General features: G+C 35.3%; 3 protein-coding genes across 4 annotated transcripts; 1 reads left to right on the forward strand and 2 right to left on the reverse strand.

Moving 5' to 3' along the window:
• Positions 1 to 862: 862 nt before the first annotated feature.
• Positions 863 to 5117, forward strand: LOC139845082 (rop guanine nucleotide exchange factor 1). The gene is made up of 5 exons (XM_071835304.1): positions 863 to 1438; positions 1960 to 2076; positions 2175 to 2713; positions 3126 to 3479; positions 4453 to 5117. Exons 1-5 carry the CDS (start codon positions 1180 to 1182, stop codon positions 4861 to 4863), a joined length of 1680 nt encoding a protein of 559 aa, XP_071691405.1. The 5' UTR covers positions 863 to 1179; the 3' UTR covers positions 4864 to 5117.
• A 589-nt stretch (positions 5118 to 5706) lies between these two features.
• Positions 5707 to 10471, reverse strand: LOC139845083 (uncharacterized). Of its 2 annotated transcripts, XM_071835307.1 has the most exons (6): positions 10356 to 10467; positions 10160 to 10284; positions 8852 to 9103; positions 8222 to 8365; positions 7400 to 8110; positions 5707 to 6273 (listed from the first exon to the last, which is right to left on the reverse strand). In XM_071835307.1, the coding sequence occupies exons 2-6, from the start codon at positions 10271 to 10273 to the stop codon at positions 6199 to 6201; spliced, it is 1296 nt and encodes a 431-aa protein (XP_071691408.1). In that variant the 5' UTR covers positions 10274 to 10284; positions 10356 to 10467; the 3' UTR covers positions 5707 to 6198. The 2 variants fall into 2 exon arrangements, with proteins under 2 accessions (XP_071691408.1, XP_071691406.1); XM_071835305.1 differs by having other exon boundaries at positions 10160 to 10471.
• A 2117-nt stretch (positions 10472 to 12588) lies between these two features.
• LOC139842612 (mechanosensitive ion channel protein 8-like) lies at positions 12589 to 15933 on the reverse strand. Its single transcript, XM_071832732.1, has 5 exons — positions 14312 to 15933; positions 14080 to 14203; positions 13515 to 13808; positions 13208 to 13410; positions 12589 to 13112 (listed from the first exon to the last, which is right to left on the reverse strand). Exons 1-5 carry the CDS (start codon positions 15931 to 15933, stop codon positions 12824 to 12826), a joined length of 2532 nt encoding a protein of 843 aa, XP_071688833.1. The 3' UTR covers positions 12589 to 12823.
• Positions 15934 to 16000: the final 67 nt, after the last annotated feature.

A 16000-nucleotide genomic window follows, 5' to 3' on the forward strand; every position in this document is an offset into this window, starting at 1 on the left:
TTTCGAATGACGTTCGAAATAACGCGTAACTGAAAAACGGGGTGTTACATGAAACATAACCAGAAGCTGAGAACAAATTACTCGCAGGTGACCTCCTCGGGCCTCTTTGCTGAGACTGAAAAACTTGAAATCCCCCGCGGGGATATCCAGGTTCTCCGCAAACTCCTCCAATGTCCAATTATATTGATAACCAAACATGTTAAAGTGAACACATTTCACCTTACGTGAATCAAACACATAGTTTGCATAAAATTCCCTAACAAGTTTGGGATAGTATGCATGTTCTTGAGGATGATTGAGATTGAGAAAAGCTCCAGCACTAATTCCCCGCCAGTACGCAGAAAAGCTTGTTTGAGCAGAAACATAACAACCAGTCAGAATAGGACGATCAGCAACTAGTCGTCGTCTATCATCAACCTGTTGTGATGACTCTCCTTGAGAAACTCTTCATGAAGCTCTTTCTGACATGGATATTAACTGAAATGAACAACACACTAAAATTAATCATCATTAGCACAACTCATAAATACTAAAATTAGTGAAAAAAAATGCTTAAAACATTATCTTAAAGTGGCTATAATATATGAATTGAATATGTTTTTAAATGTAATGAGACTGTGAATGCAAAGTTCTAGGGTCATTCTATATAGATAAGGTCGTAAGGCCGCAAGGCGCGAGTTCGCAAACTTGCGCCTTGCTCGGGTGTGGTCGCAAGGTTTCTTGCGATTTGCGCGGGCATTCTGGCAATTTTTTTTTATGAGCTCCGATGCAAAAAATAGTGAAAAAAGGGGGGAAAAAAATTGATAATCCCAATATATAAATAAACCTAAATCTACTAGATAAAAAATAAAAGAAAAAGAAACGGTGTTTTTTGGATTACACACTTTCACTCTCCACTTCACAACAGCTTCATTTCATCTTCTGCTTCCCCTTTCACTTCCTTTTATCACCACCTGCTGCCATACCTCCGGCAATCTCTGGCCACCTACGTCAACCTCCGATAACCATCGTAATGACCACCATTCCACTACTACTAATACTACTACTACTACCGGTGAACAAGTATTCTACATTTTAGGTAAACTATTAAACGCCTAATTTGGCAATGATATGCTAGGTTAGGGTTTCAATTTCATACAAAAAGGAAATTTTTACACTGAATTCAATTTAATCAGTCAGATGTCTGGAAATAGTATATCTAGTAGTAGTGGAAGATGTTGTGAGGATGAAAGCTACAGTCTTAGTGCTGACGTCAGCGAATCTGAAAGCTCGAGTGGCTTTTCAGGATCTTTGAAATCGTCTTCATTTGCTGTTTCCGGAAGTGATTCTATTTTTCCGATGCCGGCGTTCACTTTTCCGTTAGTTGGCGAAAATAATTGTGATGTTATGATTTGGGATAAAAAGAAGCTTAAGAAACAACCTGACTCTGATTTATCTGGTTAGTTTTTATATATCTCCATAGTTATATATGTTTTTTTTTTTTTTTTTAATAGCAGTTTGGGATCAACTAGGACTAAATCACCGACGCGTTCATCTAACGCAATTGCATAACCCGCCCCAACCGCTGACCGGAAGAAAACCCGGCCCAATCAGAGGGCATGGGTGGTAAAACCCCTCCCCACTACCCCCGCAACTCCATGTGTGGAAAGCACCCTTGGGTGGAATTCAAGGTTAAAGGGCAACCTTGTGTGCAATGTTACACGCCACGGGAGTCGAACTCACCTCTCGCTAAGAGAGGCAGGCAATGACCATATGAGCTACGACACAAAGTTTCTATAGTTATATATGTACATGTAACATATACTATTTGTAGATGGTTCTGTAAGCGTTTGTTTTTTCTGTTGTTGTATGTGTAATAAGTTAAGTTTCTTTTGTTTTTGAGTGAATGTGTTCAGTTCATTGCATTTGTGTTGTAAGTATATTGAACTGTAAACTTTGTAATTTATATTTTTGTTACAGAAATTGAGATGATGAAGGAAAAATTTGCTAAGCTTTTGCTTGGAGAAGATATGTCTGGAGGGGGAAAAGGTGTATGTACTGCTTTAGCAATTTCAAATGCTATTACAAATCTCTCTGGTTAGTCTAATCTTTAAAATTTAATTGTATTAGTTACCTTTTTAAGTTATCTAAAACATATGTAGAGTGTTTATATTCGTTACGTTTCTCATGTTTAGCATCTGTATTTGGGGAGTTATGGAGATTGGAACCATTGGCATCTAAAAAAAAGTCGATGTGGCAAAGGGAAATGGAATGGATATTATCTGTGAGTGACTCGATTGTGGATTTCGTTCCATCAATACAACAATCTCCTGATGGGGGTACGTATGAAGTAATGGCAACGCAACCAAGGGCGGATTTGTCTTTAAATCTACCAGCTTTGAAAAAACTCGATTCGATGTTGATTAGTATGCTAGACGGGTTTTCTAAAACTGAGTTTTGGTATGTGGATCGTGGAATAGTAGTACCAGAAGGTGATAATTGTGAAGCATTTTCGGCCCGTGTTTGTGGAGGTAGGCCTTCAGTTAGGCAGGAAGAGAAATGGTGGTTACCGTATCCGAAAGTCCCACCTAACGGTTTATCTGAAGATGCTAGGAAGAGATTACAGCAGTGCAGGGATTGTACAAACCAGATTTTGAAGGCAGCATTTGCAATAAATAGCAATGTGCTTGCAGAAATGGAGATCCCAGATGCATACTTGGAATCCTTACCCAAGGTGTGCATGAATGTGCTCTATTGTTTTTTTATAAATTCTATAATATTGAAATTATTGATTGATTTGTTAATATTAACTGATTATTTTCATATTATAGAGATCCCGAATGCTTACTGCTGCAGTGGTTTTTTCATAGATTTGTTTATTTGTCAGATGCCATTTTTATGCAATAATTAGGTTTTTCGTGCTATGGTGTTTGACCTATATACAATGATAATTTTCTATTTACCGCAGATAATGCGCATGGTGTTTAAGAACAGTGTATTCATATTAATTACGGAGTACCTTCTAGTTTTGTTCTTTGGTTTCTGTAAAACTTAAATACGTTTTAGATTGTTTAGTTTTGCTTATTTGTTCGTTTCATCTATGTGACACAGCAATTGATATGAATATCTTTTGTCTATTTTTATAGAATGGAAAAGCGTGTTTGGGTGACATCATCTATCGCTACCTAACTGCAGAACAGTTTTCTCCCGATTGTCTTCTCGATTGCCTGGACTTGTCATCAGAGCACCATACTCTGGAAGTAGCAAATCGCGTTGAGGGAGCAATTTATACATGGAAACTAAAAGATCGTAAAAAGAATATAAATCATCCGAAGACCAAGCATTCATTGTGGAGTGGCAAAGTGAAGGGGCTGGTTGCGGATGGTGACAGGAACACACTCTTAGCACAAAGAGCAGAAACATTGCTACGTAGTTTGAGACTTCGATTCCCTGGTCTTCCTCAAACTTCATTGGATATGAGCAAAATTCAGTATATCAAGGTGTGTATAATAACTAACTCTCTTCATATACATATACTCTCCTCACACATGGAGGATCACAATTTTATAGCAAATGGAGAAGGGGGCAAAAGTTAGCGGGTTAGATTATGAATTAAAGTGAGTAACTTTTTGTTGAAGATCGAGATAAGTTGAGTTGAGTTGACCTGAAACGCATTTTGCCATAGTAGTTGTTTACTCAATTTTTTTCAATATATGCTTACTTTGGCACTTATGATTACAAAAGCTGCATCATTTCAGTAAGAATCCATTTTTTTAATACATTAATATTGAAAGTTAGATGTTTTAAATTACTACATCTTGCGTGTTTGGACTACATTTTGTATTTTTAAACTTTGTTATTTTATTTTTAATTTAAATTTAATGTTTATGAACATAATTGAACGGTCATGTGACTTGTAATAAGTAGCTTCAGAAGGGTTGATTTATTTATCTAGTTAAGTGGTTGAGCTATTCCAAGTTCTATTACTCTATTAAATACAATTTATGTGCATCTTTCCTTTTTTTCCTTCACTTTTTAATGCATTAGATTAGACATTTTTACACAAATCATTGAGTAGTAGCAATTATACTGTCCTTGGTGTGATGACTGGCTCTATGGTTTACATAATACTCCCTCCGTCCCCTATTTATTGTCCAGCATTCCATTTTGAGATGTCCCAAATTAATTGTCTACTTCCATATATAGAATAGAAGAAATTAAAATGATTAAGTTCTATTATGCCCTTAAGGTATGTGGATAAGATGAAAGGAGAATAAAAAGGTAAGGGTAAAACCGGAAAGTAAACAGAAAGTACAGTACTTTTATGACATTTTCTTAAACTGTGTGTATTTTGTCTGGTGACAATTAAATAGGGACGGAGGGAGTAACTTTTATGGGTTGTTGAAAATTTTTGATAGTTTTTAGTTATTTTGCTGCGATTAATGAAATTTTATTAAACCTTTCTTACTGTAGGATGTTGGGCAGTCAATATTGGAAAGCTACTCAAGGGTAATGGAGAGCTTGGCATTTAACATAATGGCAAGAATTGATGACATTATCTTTGTAGACGATGCTACAAAACGTTGTGTAGCTTCAGAATCATTATCAACGTTTAACCGAGGAGGTTTAGGAGGCCGTCCCATCCAAAAACGAATGTCCCCGAGTCCCTTCTCAATTCAACACACCCCTTATGGGTCCCCTTTTGCTACACCAACCTTCTGTTTTTCCCCTACTTTGATTCGTAGCCCTGGTAGGGCTCCTACACCTGTTACTGATGACAGTTGTGTTAATGATAAATTAGAAATCCCGACGCCTACTGATGTAAACAAGCTATGGACATATGCTGGGAACCTTACTACTGGAAGTGTAACCGAACGGGATTGAAATGGCTACATCTGAGATTGTTAGTTTTTAGTTTTAATATAGTATGTGTTTATTAGAAAAATGCAGGTTCTGGTTGGGGCATATGCTCGGATTTTACTTAGCTGGGGAACTCGTATATTAGAGTTTGTTTTGCGTTTAGTAAATGAGAATAGTTTTATTCTTCTGCTGAATGATCCAATCTATGGTTGGTGTGGACTATTGAGTATTGTAAGCTTTGCTTGGCTATTAATATCAGCAGCAACAAATTAAGCTGATCTATATATTTTTGCTTAGCATTTGTTTAGGAGGTTTAGATGATAGAATGTATAGTTTATAACTCAATTTGATCTATGTTATTTTAGCTGTTGATACTTATTGTTTATGCATTTTCATTTGTGGATGTGAATTATCATGTTGACTATATAAAAAGTTTTTCATACTATTTCTGCTTGAAGCTCACCTTCTTCATATGAAATACAGAGTAATACTTGAGAGTCAACTTTCCTCTTAATGGTTCACTTAATTAATGTTCATCGACTCGTCTTTTGCTTTAAATATAAAATAAGTTAATAACGTACACATACATAAGGACCTAATCAATGTTAATCAGCTCATTTTTTTATTTCATGGACTCATCTTTTAAACATGGTCAGTGATATAATAATGAAGTAAAACCTAAATAATGCTAGTTTTATAGTTGGGATTTTGGAACTTTTCTTTACCATTTTATGGTATGAAAAGGCATTTAATACTCTTAAGTAATATTTTGAAGCATGTGGACTAACTAATAATTTTTTTTAGGTAAAATAATGTATTTAGAAACTTTAATTTTGTAGTAATTAAAATGAACTATTATATCACCCAAACGCAACACAATTTTTTTAAGACAAACACACGTCCATTACACGAATATTTTTTACAATAATTACGAAATATATCCATAACACGACTTGAACCCTCAACCTTTTGATTAAAAGGGACACCACAATAGCGTCAGACCAATGGCCCATTGGTCAAACACCACACAAATTGAAATGCACGAGTAGACGTAGAAATCACCATCACCACCATATCTTCATGACCAACGGTTCAAAAACCCTATTAATTATATGTATCATTTCCATCAATAAACAAACAGTACCATGTATATATCATTATCTTCCATATCAAAACTAGAATATTACAAGTTCCTTTTAAGTTACTATGTACAGTTTAAGGGTTCACAAAGTTCTTCAAAAGCCATCCTCGTCGTCGATGTTGAAGCTACCCCAACCCTTGAATGATTTGAAAGTCAAGCACATAACCTTTTGATAGCATGGAGCTCTCGCCATCTCGTGTCTCAAAATTTTGATTCATTCACATAAAGAGTAGTCGCAGCATCATGTCTCTTTGTGAATCCCTATACGACATCCAGCTATTCGTCGGCCTCAACTGGAACAAACACAAATTCAAAAAAAAAAAAAAAACATCAGCATCATCACAATCACCCGTTCGATATTTTTAAAACGTTCTACATTTTCATCACTCATCATCATCATGTGAATCACCACCACATTCGTCGTAGCTACCACTATCCTCAGTAATGTCATCTTTTTCCTCCATCTCCACCTCCTCATCCTGTTCCAACTCCCCAAAACCATAACTGTCTTCATCATCACCATCATTGTACACTTCATCGTCATCAACATCATTGTCATTCTCATCTTCGCTATCACTAGTTGCTGGAACTATCATCATCATCATCAACAACAACAACAAAACAATACCACATGAGTGGTGTATGGGGGAGGTGATATGTAGACAATCCTTCCCCTATCCGAGAATAAAGACAAGTCATTTCTCCACCCAGAGTGAAACACTCTCAAGAGTAGAGAAAGTCATCCCTCTCTTTATTCGACGGATAAAGAGATTGCTTCCGAGAGGACCTCCGGCCTTTAAGTAGGAAAAAGTTTTTTCTTTTTCTTTTTAAATAAAAATCTAAAATAAAAATAATAACAGACGCCATGAAAATGGTAGAATCAAATTTTTATGGGTTATAAATCCTGCCTGGAATTTAATTTAGGCTCTACGAGTCAGCCAAGTCGCCAATAAATCGACGATTGATGTCGACTCAATAGAGCCCCTAGATAAGCCTATAGTTGAAAATAGGCAGATCTAGGTATCATCATCATCATCGTACTCATGGAGGTAAAACGTGTCATTAGATTTATCATAAAATATGAGATGGAAGCGAAACGGAACGAGACTAAAAAACCTTATCCGTAAACAATAATATCATAACAATCAGAAAAGGCTATAACTCAGCCCCTAGATAAGCCTATAGTTGAAAATAGGCAGATCTAGGTTATTTGATTATTGATACACCCAACGAGTCAAATTTTATAACATGGCTAGAGATATAAGAAGTAAAATGGGCCAAGTGGTTAACACAATGCACACTATGAATTAAACTCAGCGTACGATAACTACCATTTTTATCTAACATCACACCGATTACCCAAAAGAAGACTAAATATCGGCGAATAAACAAAGTAAAACGATATAGTAAGAAACGTACTTTCTCATTACTTATCGGGAGAGTTTCTTTTTCAACTGCATTCGGCGTCCATATCTTAATGTCACGTTCAATCCCACTACTGGCAAGCATTGTTATATGCGGGTGCGGTTCAATGCAGTTCACGACTTGTTTATCTGCTTCTAAAACACGAAGAAGCTCCGAATCGTTTTTTCTCCAAATAAACATCCGACCACAATCTGACCCGCTCACAATATACTCACATTTGGGTCCAAAAAAGTTTATACCTTTAACCGTCACAGCGTTTCGGTGCCCCTTGTAGACTCGAGGAACACATTTTCCGTCACTTTCCATGTCCGAATCTGAACTAGTCAAACTTTTATCAAGAACCAAATTTACATCGTTACCCAAACCCATGTCTTTTGTAAAAAGATAGATAGAATCATCACAGTATGATACAAGAAGTTCACTCTGATCTGAGAATGATAATCCTGTTATTCCCAAATGCTCGTCGCCAATTAGATGTGCAGGGCAAAAGTAATCAGCTGGTTTACCAAAATCGGTTGAACCATCCCATTTATAGTGACGGATATCATATAGTCTGGTAAATTCATCTGAACCAGCAATCACAAACAGATTTGGGTTCCTTGGATCTATAGCTATGGAATTCAGATTAACTTCTTCTGCAAAACCTCTATTGGGTAACGGTTGGCAAGTAAAAAGTTTTGTACCCACTCCTGTCCTTAGATCAAACTTATAAAAAAATATAGTTTAATAACTAGCTTTAGCAGGCCTATGATAAGACGAAATGAGCACATTTAAGAGTAGCATAGGTATAATGTACACTAATAGATACTGACTTACGTGTTGGACCAATCCGTCTTCACCACAGGTATAAAAGATGTACGGGCTGCCGGGTTCATTGGCTAGTTTATGAGCTCTTCCTTGATGTTTCCCGAGCAATTTTGGCTCCACTTGTCCACGTTCTGGGATTATAGCATGCCTCACCTAGTATGCAAAATAGACTTTTAATAAATTATTAGAAAAAGAGGTTTACTAACAAGTAGAACTTCAGTTAGTTCAGTAAAATGCATTTAAAATCTACTTAATTTCCTTTGATAAATGCATAATACTTGTAATTTGATTCATGAGTTTCTTAAAAATCTAATCAAATAAGGATTAAGGAAACCATATAATATGTATCTCGGACTCGGATACATATAAAGGTAAGTGACCTTGAACTCATAATGTAAGGAAACCATATAATACGTATCTCGGACTCGGATACATATAATATGTATCCGGTCATCACTATGCAGTTTTTCAATTTTTAATACAATCCACTACTGGTTCAGATTCAAAGTATGAATACAAACTAAATAAAGGTGATACTTAATTCTTGTTGCTTATAGGGAACACCTTTTACTACATAAGTATTTTACGTCTTTAAGAGAAAAACAGAACAATGCGGGACACAAAGATATCAAATTTTACCTGGCCATCAGCAGCACAAGTAATAATGCTTCTATCATTGGTTCCGGGCATGATCTTTGCTTGAAAGATATTGTTATTGTGACCTGAATAATAAGAGAGTTTCACTTTTCCGGTCTCCCAATCCCAAAGTATAACGTTCCGGTCATCTGAGCCCGACACAAGAATATCTCCATCGGCATTGAAACCAACCGTGTTCACGCATCCTTTGTGCTTATCTAGCTTCCTCGATAGTTCAAGTCTTAAAACTAAATCCTAAGACACACAAAAATATTAACCAAAAAGTACAAGTTAGAATTCAATCGAAAATAAGACATCAAGCACAAGCTAACTTCATGTACTAACAATAGAAAAACCTAAAGGTGCAACTCAAATAGAATGAATAATGCATTGAACTAGATTTGTGGTCCGCGCTTCGCGGCGGATTAGTGCCATTTTAACGCTACTATATCGTTAGATAGTTTTCGGCCTGAAAGTCATCAAAATGTTGTCCACTATTTCCAGACCATTTATGCAATGACCGGCAACTGTTATGGTAATATTCTACTATATTTTAGGCTTCTATTTGTTGCTAGAAAACCCATTAAATAAACACCTACGATAGGATTGTATTAGAAAATTGGAATTAGATTTTTATGTATTTGCAAAAAATATATATATATATATATATATATATATATATATATATATATATATATATATATATATATATATTTGCAAAAAAATGAAGGAAAAAAAAATGCTACAGTGCTACAGTAGCTGCTACAGTATAACAGTGGAAAAGTATATATATATATATATATATATATATATATATATGTATGTATTTGCAAAAAAAGGAAGGGGAAAAAAAATGCTACAGTGCTACAGTAGCTGCTACAGTGTGACAGTGGAAAAGGGTACCTGGTGGATCCGTATTGGTTGTCATTTACATGAATTAGTATGTATATTAATAATAATAATAATAAATCCATTAAGAAAACCTTGATAAAGACATGGGCGATGAACTGATTCGTACACAACTAAATTTTAACCTTACACAACCAAAATGTGCCTTACTGTGTTGTACTGTACAACTTCATAAAGCACGACTAAAAAATGGTTGTATACCGATCACTACCCATTTGATTTGATATAGCGTAACTAGTATATCAAACGATAAGTTTCTTTCACCGTCCAACACAGAAGATAGTAGATCATGCAAAGTCGGGATATAGTTTGTTACCTAAATGATTTATTTAGTATTAATTAATTTAATTTAATTTTTAAATTTAATTAATAACAACAACAGATAAATAATATACTCTGTACCTCGGAAGAAGCAAGTCGCATGGAAAATTTACGGGTGGAAAGACGGCCAACCTCACGGCGGCATATATCGACAACCGCCGTATCAATGCTCGCTCGCTTCCTTACCTTCGTCATCCTTAATTAACCTACAATTTACAATTATTATCACAAATACAATTCAATTCAATTCAATTCAATTCAATTCGATTATTATCACCTCCCTTTTACGATTGATTAACTGTTTGTTTGTTTCTATCCTAGATTCCTAGATAACCACGTCTTTTTTTCTTCTTTTAAAAAAAAAAAAAATTTTCAAGAGTTAAAGAAACAAAGGCTAAATTCAGCAGGTTTACTCCAACATGTTTTTTTTTCAGTTTTTTTATTTTTTTATTTTTAAGAAAAATGCTAATGAGAGCGGGTTGTCGTTAACACGCTTTAAAATATTGTAAATTTTGATAGCCGCCTTTATGAAAGTGACTAATAATCGTCATGTACTACTTAATGCATGGTAACAACCACCCTTAAGGCTATCGTTAGCATTTTCCATATTTTTAACTATATTTTTTTTTACTTTATCAGTTTTTCTTACTAGACAATGATATTGGTATATTTCACTTTTATAATTTTATCCAAATTAACTGCACATTAAATATTTTTATCCAAGATGGTAGATTCAGCGGTTCATCGGTAAACGGGAATGGAAAAATGTTCGTGAGGCTTTTGCGGCATTCGATGAAATGATGACACGTTTGGCCGAGAAGAACGATCCGGGCGGTGAATCCGCCAATGTATTATCTTACAAGATAGAGAATCGGTCCGGGAAAAATATTTTTGAAGAGACGATTAATGGTAAGTTGAAAAGGGCGGGACCTAGAAGTTGATTGGTTGGGTTCGTCCCGTGTTTTTAATATGTAGGCAACGGAGGTCGAACTCCTGACCTCCCCCTAAAGGAGGCAGGCCACCAACCGCTGGACCACATCACAACTTCTTGAAAATGTATAATTTAATCTTCATTTTTTCAGTTTACAATAAATAAGTAATAATAGATTTTCATTATAAAACATTACAACTATAAAATAATAAAACTAAAACATTACATTCATAGATAATACTGAAAAAAATTACATAATTTTAAAATTCTAAAAATTAAAAAATCATCTCGTAATTGATCGTGAACCCGCTTATCCCGCGTTTCTCTGTTAACAATGTCATGATCTCTACCTATTGTACTAAATTACGCCGAGGTCGGTTACTTAGATCAGCAAGCATTTCTTCTTCAAGCGATGCACAAAATAACACAAGTGTACAACTATGTTCTTATATTTGGTTTTTTATCAAAAGATTTTGCACTCGTCTTTAAGATTACAAACCTACCCCGAAGTACATCAAATGTATGCTCAACATCTTTTCCTTGCATTTTCTTGAAACCTCTTAAACTTTGCCCGTTTCTCATTAGTGGATTGTTTAAATCTTTTAATGAGTGTCACCCAATTTGGATAAATAACGTCAGCAAGGTAATACCCTTTAGTGTAGTGATATCTGTTTACATAAAACTTTGCAGTTGGAACGGTACCACTCCTAAGGGTAAAACGTTAGATTTAGTGGTGTCTAATAATCTGAATGATACCTTGTGTAAAAAAAACCAAACTAGTGGTGTGTCACGGGACACCGCTCTCTTATCTATGATAGATAGGCCCTTGATTCCACACGACACTCGAGTCAACTTGTTGCTATCGTAAGTTCAAGAATCAACTAATATTAGTAAAAGTAGTCACTACTGGTTTTCATCAGTGGTGTTAAGGAACCAAACCATGATAATCAAGAAGATTCCTACACGGTTTTAAATGCATCGCTTCGAGACGATTCAAGGTTTTGGGCATTGACGCTTTTAGTACTTGGGTTGGCAAGTTTGATTGCAGCACCATTTGGACATACTTTTTGGGCGTAGCAGGGTATAAACTAGTACGAAGAATCCGAATTAAATATTAAAATGCTTTGAGAAATTGGTTCAGATGGAATTTAATTAGATTGAGAAGAAATAAAACTCAAGTAGTATAATTAGATAATCTTTAGTTACTTGTTAAGAACTCAGCTACAGCACTTTCGGGTTTAATCATTGGATTTTTGGAAAACTGGTTGTTGGTTTGTATAATGTTAGTATTGATACTACTCATAGGACTTGATGGTATCTTCAGATGAGATTTGGTAATGGATTCAGTGCCGATGCAAAGGTTACCTACTTGTTGCAATTTCTAACCACAGATGAATGACTTGTGTACAGAAAAAACAAAGAAGTGGCAAAATGGGCGGGGCGGGTTGGTTTCTAGTCAAACATGTTTAACTAGATTACGATAAAGGATTAAACCAATTACACACATATGATGAAAATGTATGTTTTCTTTCAAATCTATATGAGGATGCAACTCAAAGCGCAAGTTCAAATTGACTGTCCATTATCAGTATCACATATATTTTACGGTTAGAAAGTGAAATGATGAATCACACATATTTTTCGCTTTGGTCAATTCATGTGACGATGTGTTTGGTTCGTGGAATGTATTTACAGGAATGAATTTCAATTCCTTTAGCCTAAGGATTTGATGGATTAAACTTTCATCAATTCTGCGAACCAAACACAACCTTACTTTCCACACTCATGGTCTCATGTTCTTGTTTCCCAGCTTATTAATTAGACTGTCCCCATGTTGAAGGAAAGCGAGTAGGAGTAACGGGCATAGGCATGCTTCGTATGTTAATATCAAGTGGACATGGTTTGTCTTCAACATTAAGTTCTCTAAAGTTTCGTATCATCTCTTCGATAATCTTGCCCCTTCTCGTCTGTATTTCTGTTATGTCTTGAAGGTTCATTTTATGTTGTACCCAAACTGATAACTTTAGTGTGTTCACATCGAACATGTCGATTGCTAGCACAATCGGATTCGGGTACCATTGATCTTTGTTGTTCTCCACATAGCTACATAATAACATCAACAACATAATTTTATCAGGCCAAAAACTTAATATAATCATACAAATGAACACCACTACAATTAATAAGTGAATTCTTACTTGATTATTCTTTGTTTAATGATTGCGATTTTGTCTGCAGGTGTCTTCACATCGATCAAAAAGTCGATCGTATCTGTCATATCGGGACTACGATAGAAGTTGGCAATAGATCTCATCAAAAGAGTGCTGTTAGGATAGTAAATCTTCTGATTATCCCCTCTTAGGAAAATTGTGTTCAAAATATTCATTTCTTCCACAATCATCTGATACAAAGTTATAAATTATTCAAATCTAGCTACAAAATGTGCACAAATATTAAAAAAGAAAAAAAAAACTATTAATTTAATAAAAGAATAATTATTTATACCTGATTACCGTCGACCTCACAACGATCACCAACATCAAAAGGGTGCAACACAAACAAAAAGATGATGGATTCGAATATGGTTTTGCAAGTGTTACCGAATATAAAGGCCACCACGACAAGTTGAGAGCTTATAAGAACCAGAACCTTAGTCGTCGCAATGTTTAGAATCACAAGGCAAATGACCATAATCACAAGTGTGACTACCACATTCACCATTTGATGTAATTTGTTGACTGCGGTTTTCGTATCATTGAGTGTCAATGCAAGCGCTTTTCGTTCTCGAAAAACATTAACCTGTAAAAAAAATTAGCACACCAGTAACTATTTGTAAGCCAGTATATTTGTAAAATAACAATCATTTACAATTTGTTTATTTAAGAATTTTTCTAACAGCAGCCCTATCACGCTTCAAATAGTTGTACATTCATATAACCGCCACCACTAAATTAATAAGTAACAGTTAATACAACTGTTTAAAGTGCCATAACAACAGCCCTAAAAGCTATCGTTAGCAAAATCCTTTATTTAAATATATTTCATTACAGTACTATTTTATAAAACTTACCACCCAATTCTTCAAGGCTCTTTTTCCCACTCTTTCATCATCAGGTGATGCAACCAACAAAGACAGTGTCTTTATAGCTTCATCTTCTCTCAAAAACCTCATCAAATCATCCAAATAGATGAACCTGAAAATTAATTCCATTTATTTGATGAACATGTTCAATCAATTTATGTAGTTAAAAGAACGCTAAACATTAGTATTAGTATTACAATTTATTCAAGATCAATCTTACTTGGATCGACTCCTGGTAACATTCATGAAAATGTTCCTAGCAGCACGTTTCGCTTCAATTTCACTTCGAATTTCAGTCCCCGTTTCATCATAGTAAGTACCATGTAAATGTTCATCCAATGTTGTCAACGACCCATTACGAATGATTTTCATCAATCGTTTCATATTCCAAGCCGACACATTATCATGATTCAACCTATGCAAATGATCAATCGTAATCCCGCCTTCATAATTCTTCGAACACCCCAAATTCCTATGTAACCTTCCACTCCCTATTCTCGCACTACCTTTTTCTTTGAACGAATAACCGCCAATTTCTGACCCCACACCATCGTGTTTCCATACTCTCGACATACTCTTCTCGCCTAATTGATTGTTTTGAATCTCGACCAATGGGGGCCCCGAAAGCGTCTCGATAACATATTGGTTAAACAAAGCATCTTGAATTCGATCAAAGAATTTTTTCACATGAAACGACGATGCAAGAACTTTAACTATCAAAGTCTTGATTAACCATAATGACGTCGCAACAAGCATACACACCATGAACTTGTTTATAACTTCGAGTAGAGGAATATGAAGAGCTTCAACTGTTTCATCAAATATTGAATTCCACGCGAATAAAACCCATCCTAACCAAATACAATTCTGAACCGGGGTTCGAACTCCATACACAAAATACAAAACTCGTTTTCTTAATAAAAAATTTCGTTCGATGAAAAAAACAGCAATCCTAACGCACCAACCCGAAACCAATCTTCCACATATCAACACCAGGATCAAAATCTCCCATTGCCACAAATAAAGTCCCCTAAACGACGTTCGTTTCCATGAGTTAAATCTAACGGTGCAAATCAACAATGCCAGGATCAAAACAAGACCGATCCATTGAATAATCGTCAACGTATCAAGTTTAGTGTTTTTCAAATCACCAGGATTATCATCATCAAACAAAGAAGATTCATCCTCGTCATCGTTTTCAATTCTCGCAGATCCTCGTGTTAACCCACCTGGCGTTTGACTACTAGTTTTAGGATAAGGTCCCGAAAATGAAACCTCTGGTGGATCAAACAATCTAGATTGTGTTGTTTTTGTTCGTACTAAACTTGTTCTCCTTTGAAAAGACGTACATTTCAAAACCTCAGCTCCACTATCATAATCAGGAGCGTAGTAGCTCAAATTGCTTGGTACTCTTCTTTGTCGTTGTTGATTCAACAATCGTTGCTCGTCTTCTTCGTAATCTTCTGATGATGATGATGAATCGTCGACATACTTGTCATGATCATGTACATCGCTGTTTTCAAACGACTGTTTGGAATCTGAAACTCGATTATTATTTCTATTATTGTTATTATTTACACATTCGTTATTGATTACACCTCTAACAGGACTGTCATAATTCGAGTTCATATGATTAGAAGAACTTTTTTGTGTGTGATCATTTCCATCCTTCCAGAACTCATAGCTTGGGCTACGTAAAATTGTGGGACCACCATTTTCCTTGTCATGATTATCGATTTTTACAATGACTTCGCTTTGGTTCCCAACATTGTTATTGTTGTTGTCTATGTTTCGAAGCTCACCAGATTGTTCCGATTTCTGCATTGGTGTAGGATTGCTCATTGCATTTACCTTTTATTACAATTCAACAGAAACAACAAATATGAAGATAAATTTTTCGAGTTTATAA

This window comes from Rutidosis leptorrhynchoides, chromosome 4, assembly GCF_046630445.1.
Source record: "Rutidosis leptorrhynchoides isolate AG116_Rl617_1_P2 chromosome 4, CSIRO_AGI_Rlap_v1, whole genome shotgun sequence".
NCBI lineage: Eukaryota > Viridiplantae > Streptophyta > Magnoliopsida > Asterales > Asteraceae > Rutidosis > Rutidosis leptorrhynchoides.

What these genes read in the sequence shown, in the direction of transcription:
- LOC139845082 (XM_071835304.1), top strand. Translation starts at nt 1,180, where the DNA reads ATGTCTGGAAATAGTATATCTAGTAGTAGTGGAAGATGTTGTGAGGAT. An exon ending in TGCTATTACAAATCTCTCTG is followed by an intron (nt 2,077 to 2,174) that starts GTTAGTCTAATC and finishes TCTCATGTTTAG; the next exon opens with CATCTGTATTTGGGGAGTTA. An exon ending in GCAAAATTCAGTATATCAAG is followed by an intron (nt 3,480 to 4,452) that starts GTGTGTATAATA and finishes TTCTTACTGTAG; the next exon opens with GATGTTGGGCAGTCAATATT.
- LOC139845083 (XM_071835305.1), bottom strand. Translation starts at nt 10,273, where the DNA reads ATGACGAAGGTAAGGAAGCGAGCGAGCATTGATACGGCGGTTGTCGAT. An exon ending in TGCGACTTGCTTCTTCCGAG is followed by an intron (nt 9,104 to 10,159) that starts GTACAGAGTATA and finishes TGTGTGTCTTAG; the next exon opens with GATTTAGTTTTAAGACTTGA. An exon ending in AAGACGGATTGGTCCAACAC is followed by an intron (nt 8,111 to 8,221) that starts GTAAGTCAGTAT and finishes TTTTTTTATAAG; the next exon opens with TTTGATCTAAGGACAGGAGT.
- LOC139842612 (XM_071832732.1), bottom strand. Translation starts at nt 15,933, where the DNA reads ATGAGCAATCCTACACCAATGCAGAAATCGGAACAATCTGGTGAGCTT. An exon ending in GTTACCAGGAGTCGATCCAA is followed by an intron (nt 14,204 to 14,311) that starts GTAAGATTGATC and finishes ATTAATTTTCAG; the next exon opens with GTTCATCTATTTGGATGATT. An exon ending in GAGCCTTGAAGAATTGGGTG is followed by an intron (nt 13,809 to 14,079) that starts GTAAGTTTTATA and finishes TTTTTTTTACAG; the next exon opens with GTTAATGTTTTTCGAGAACG.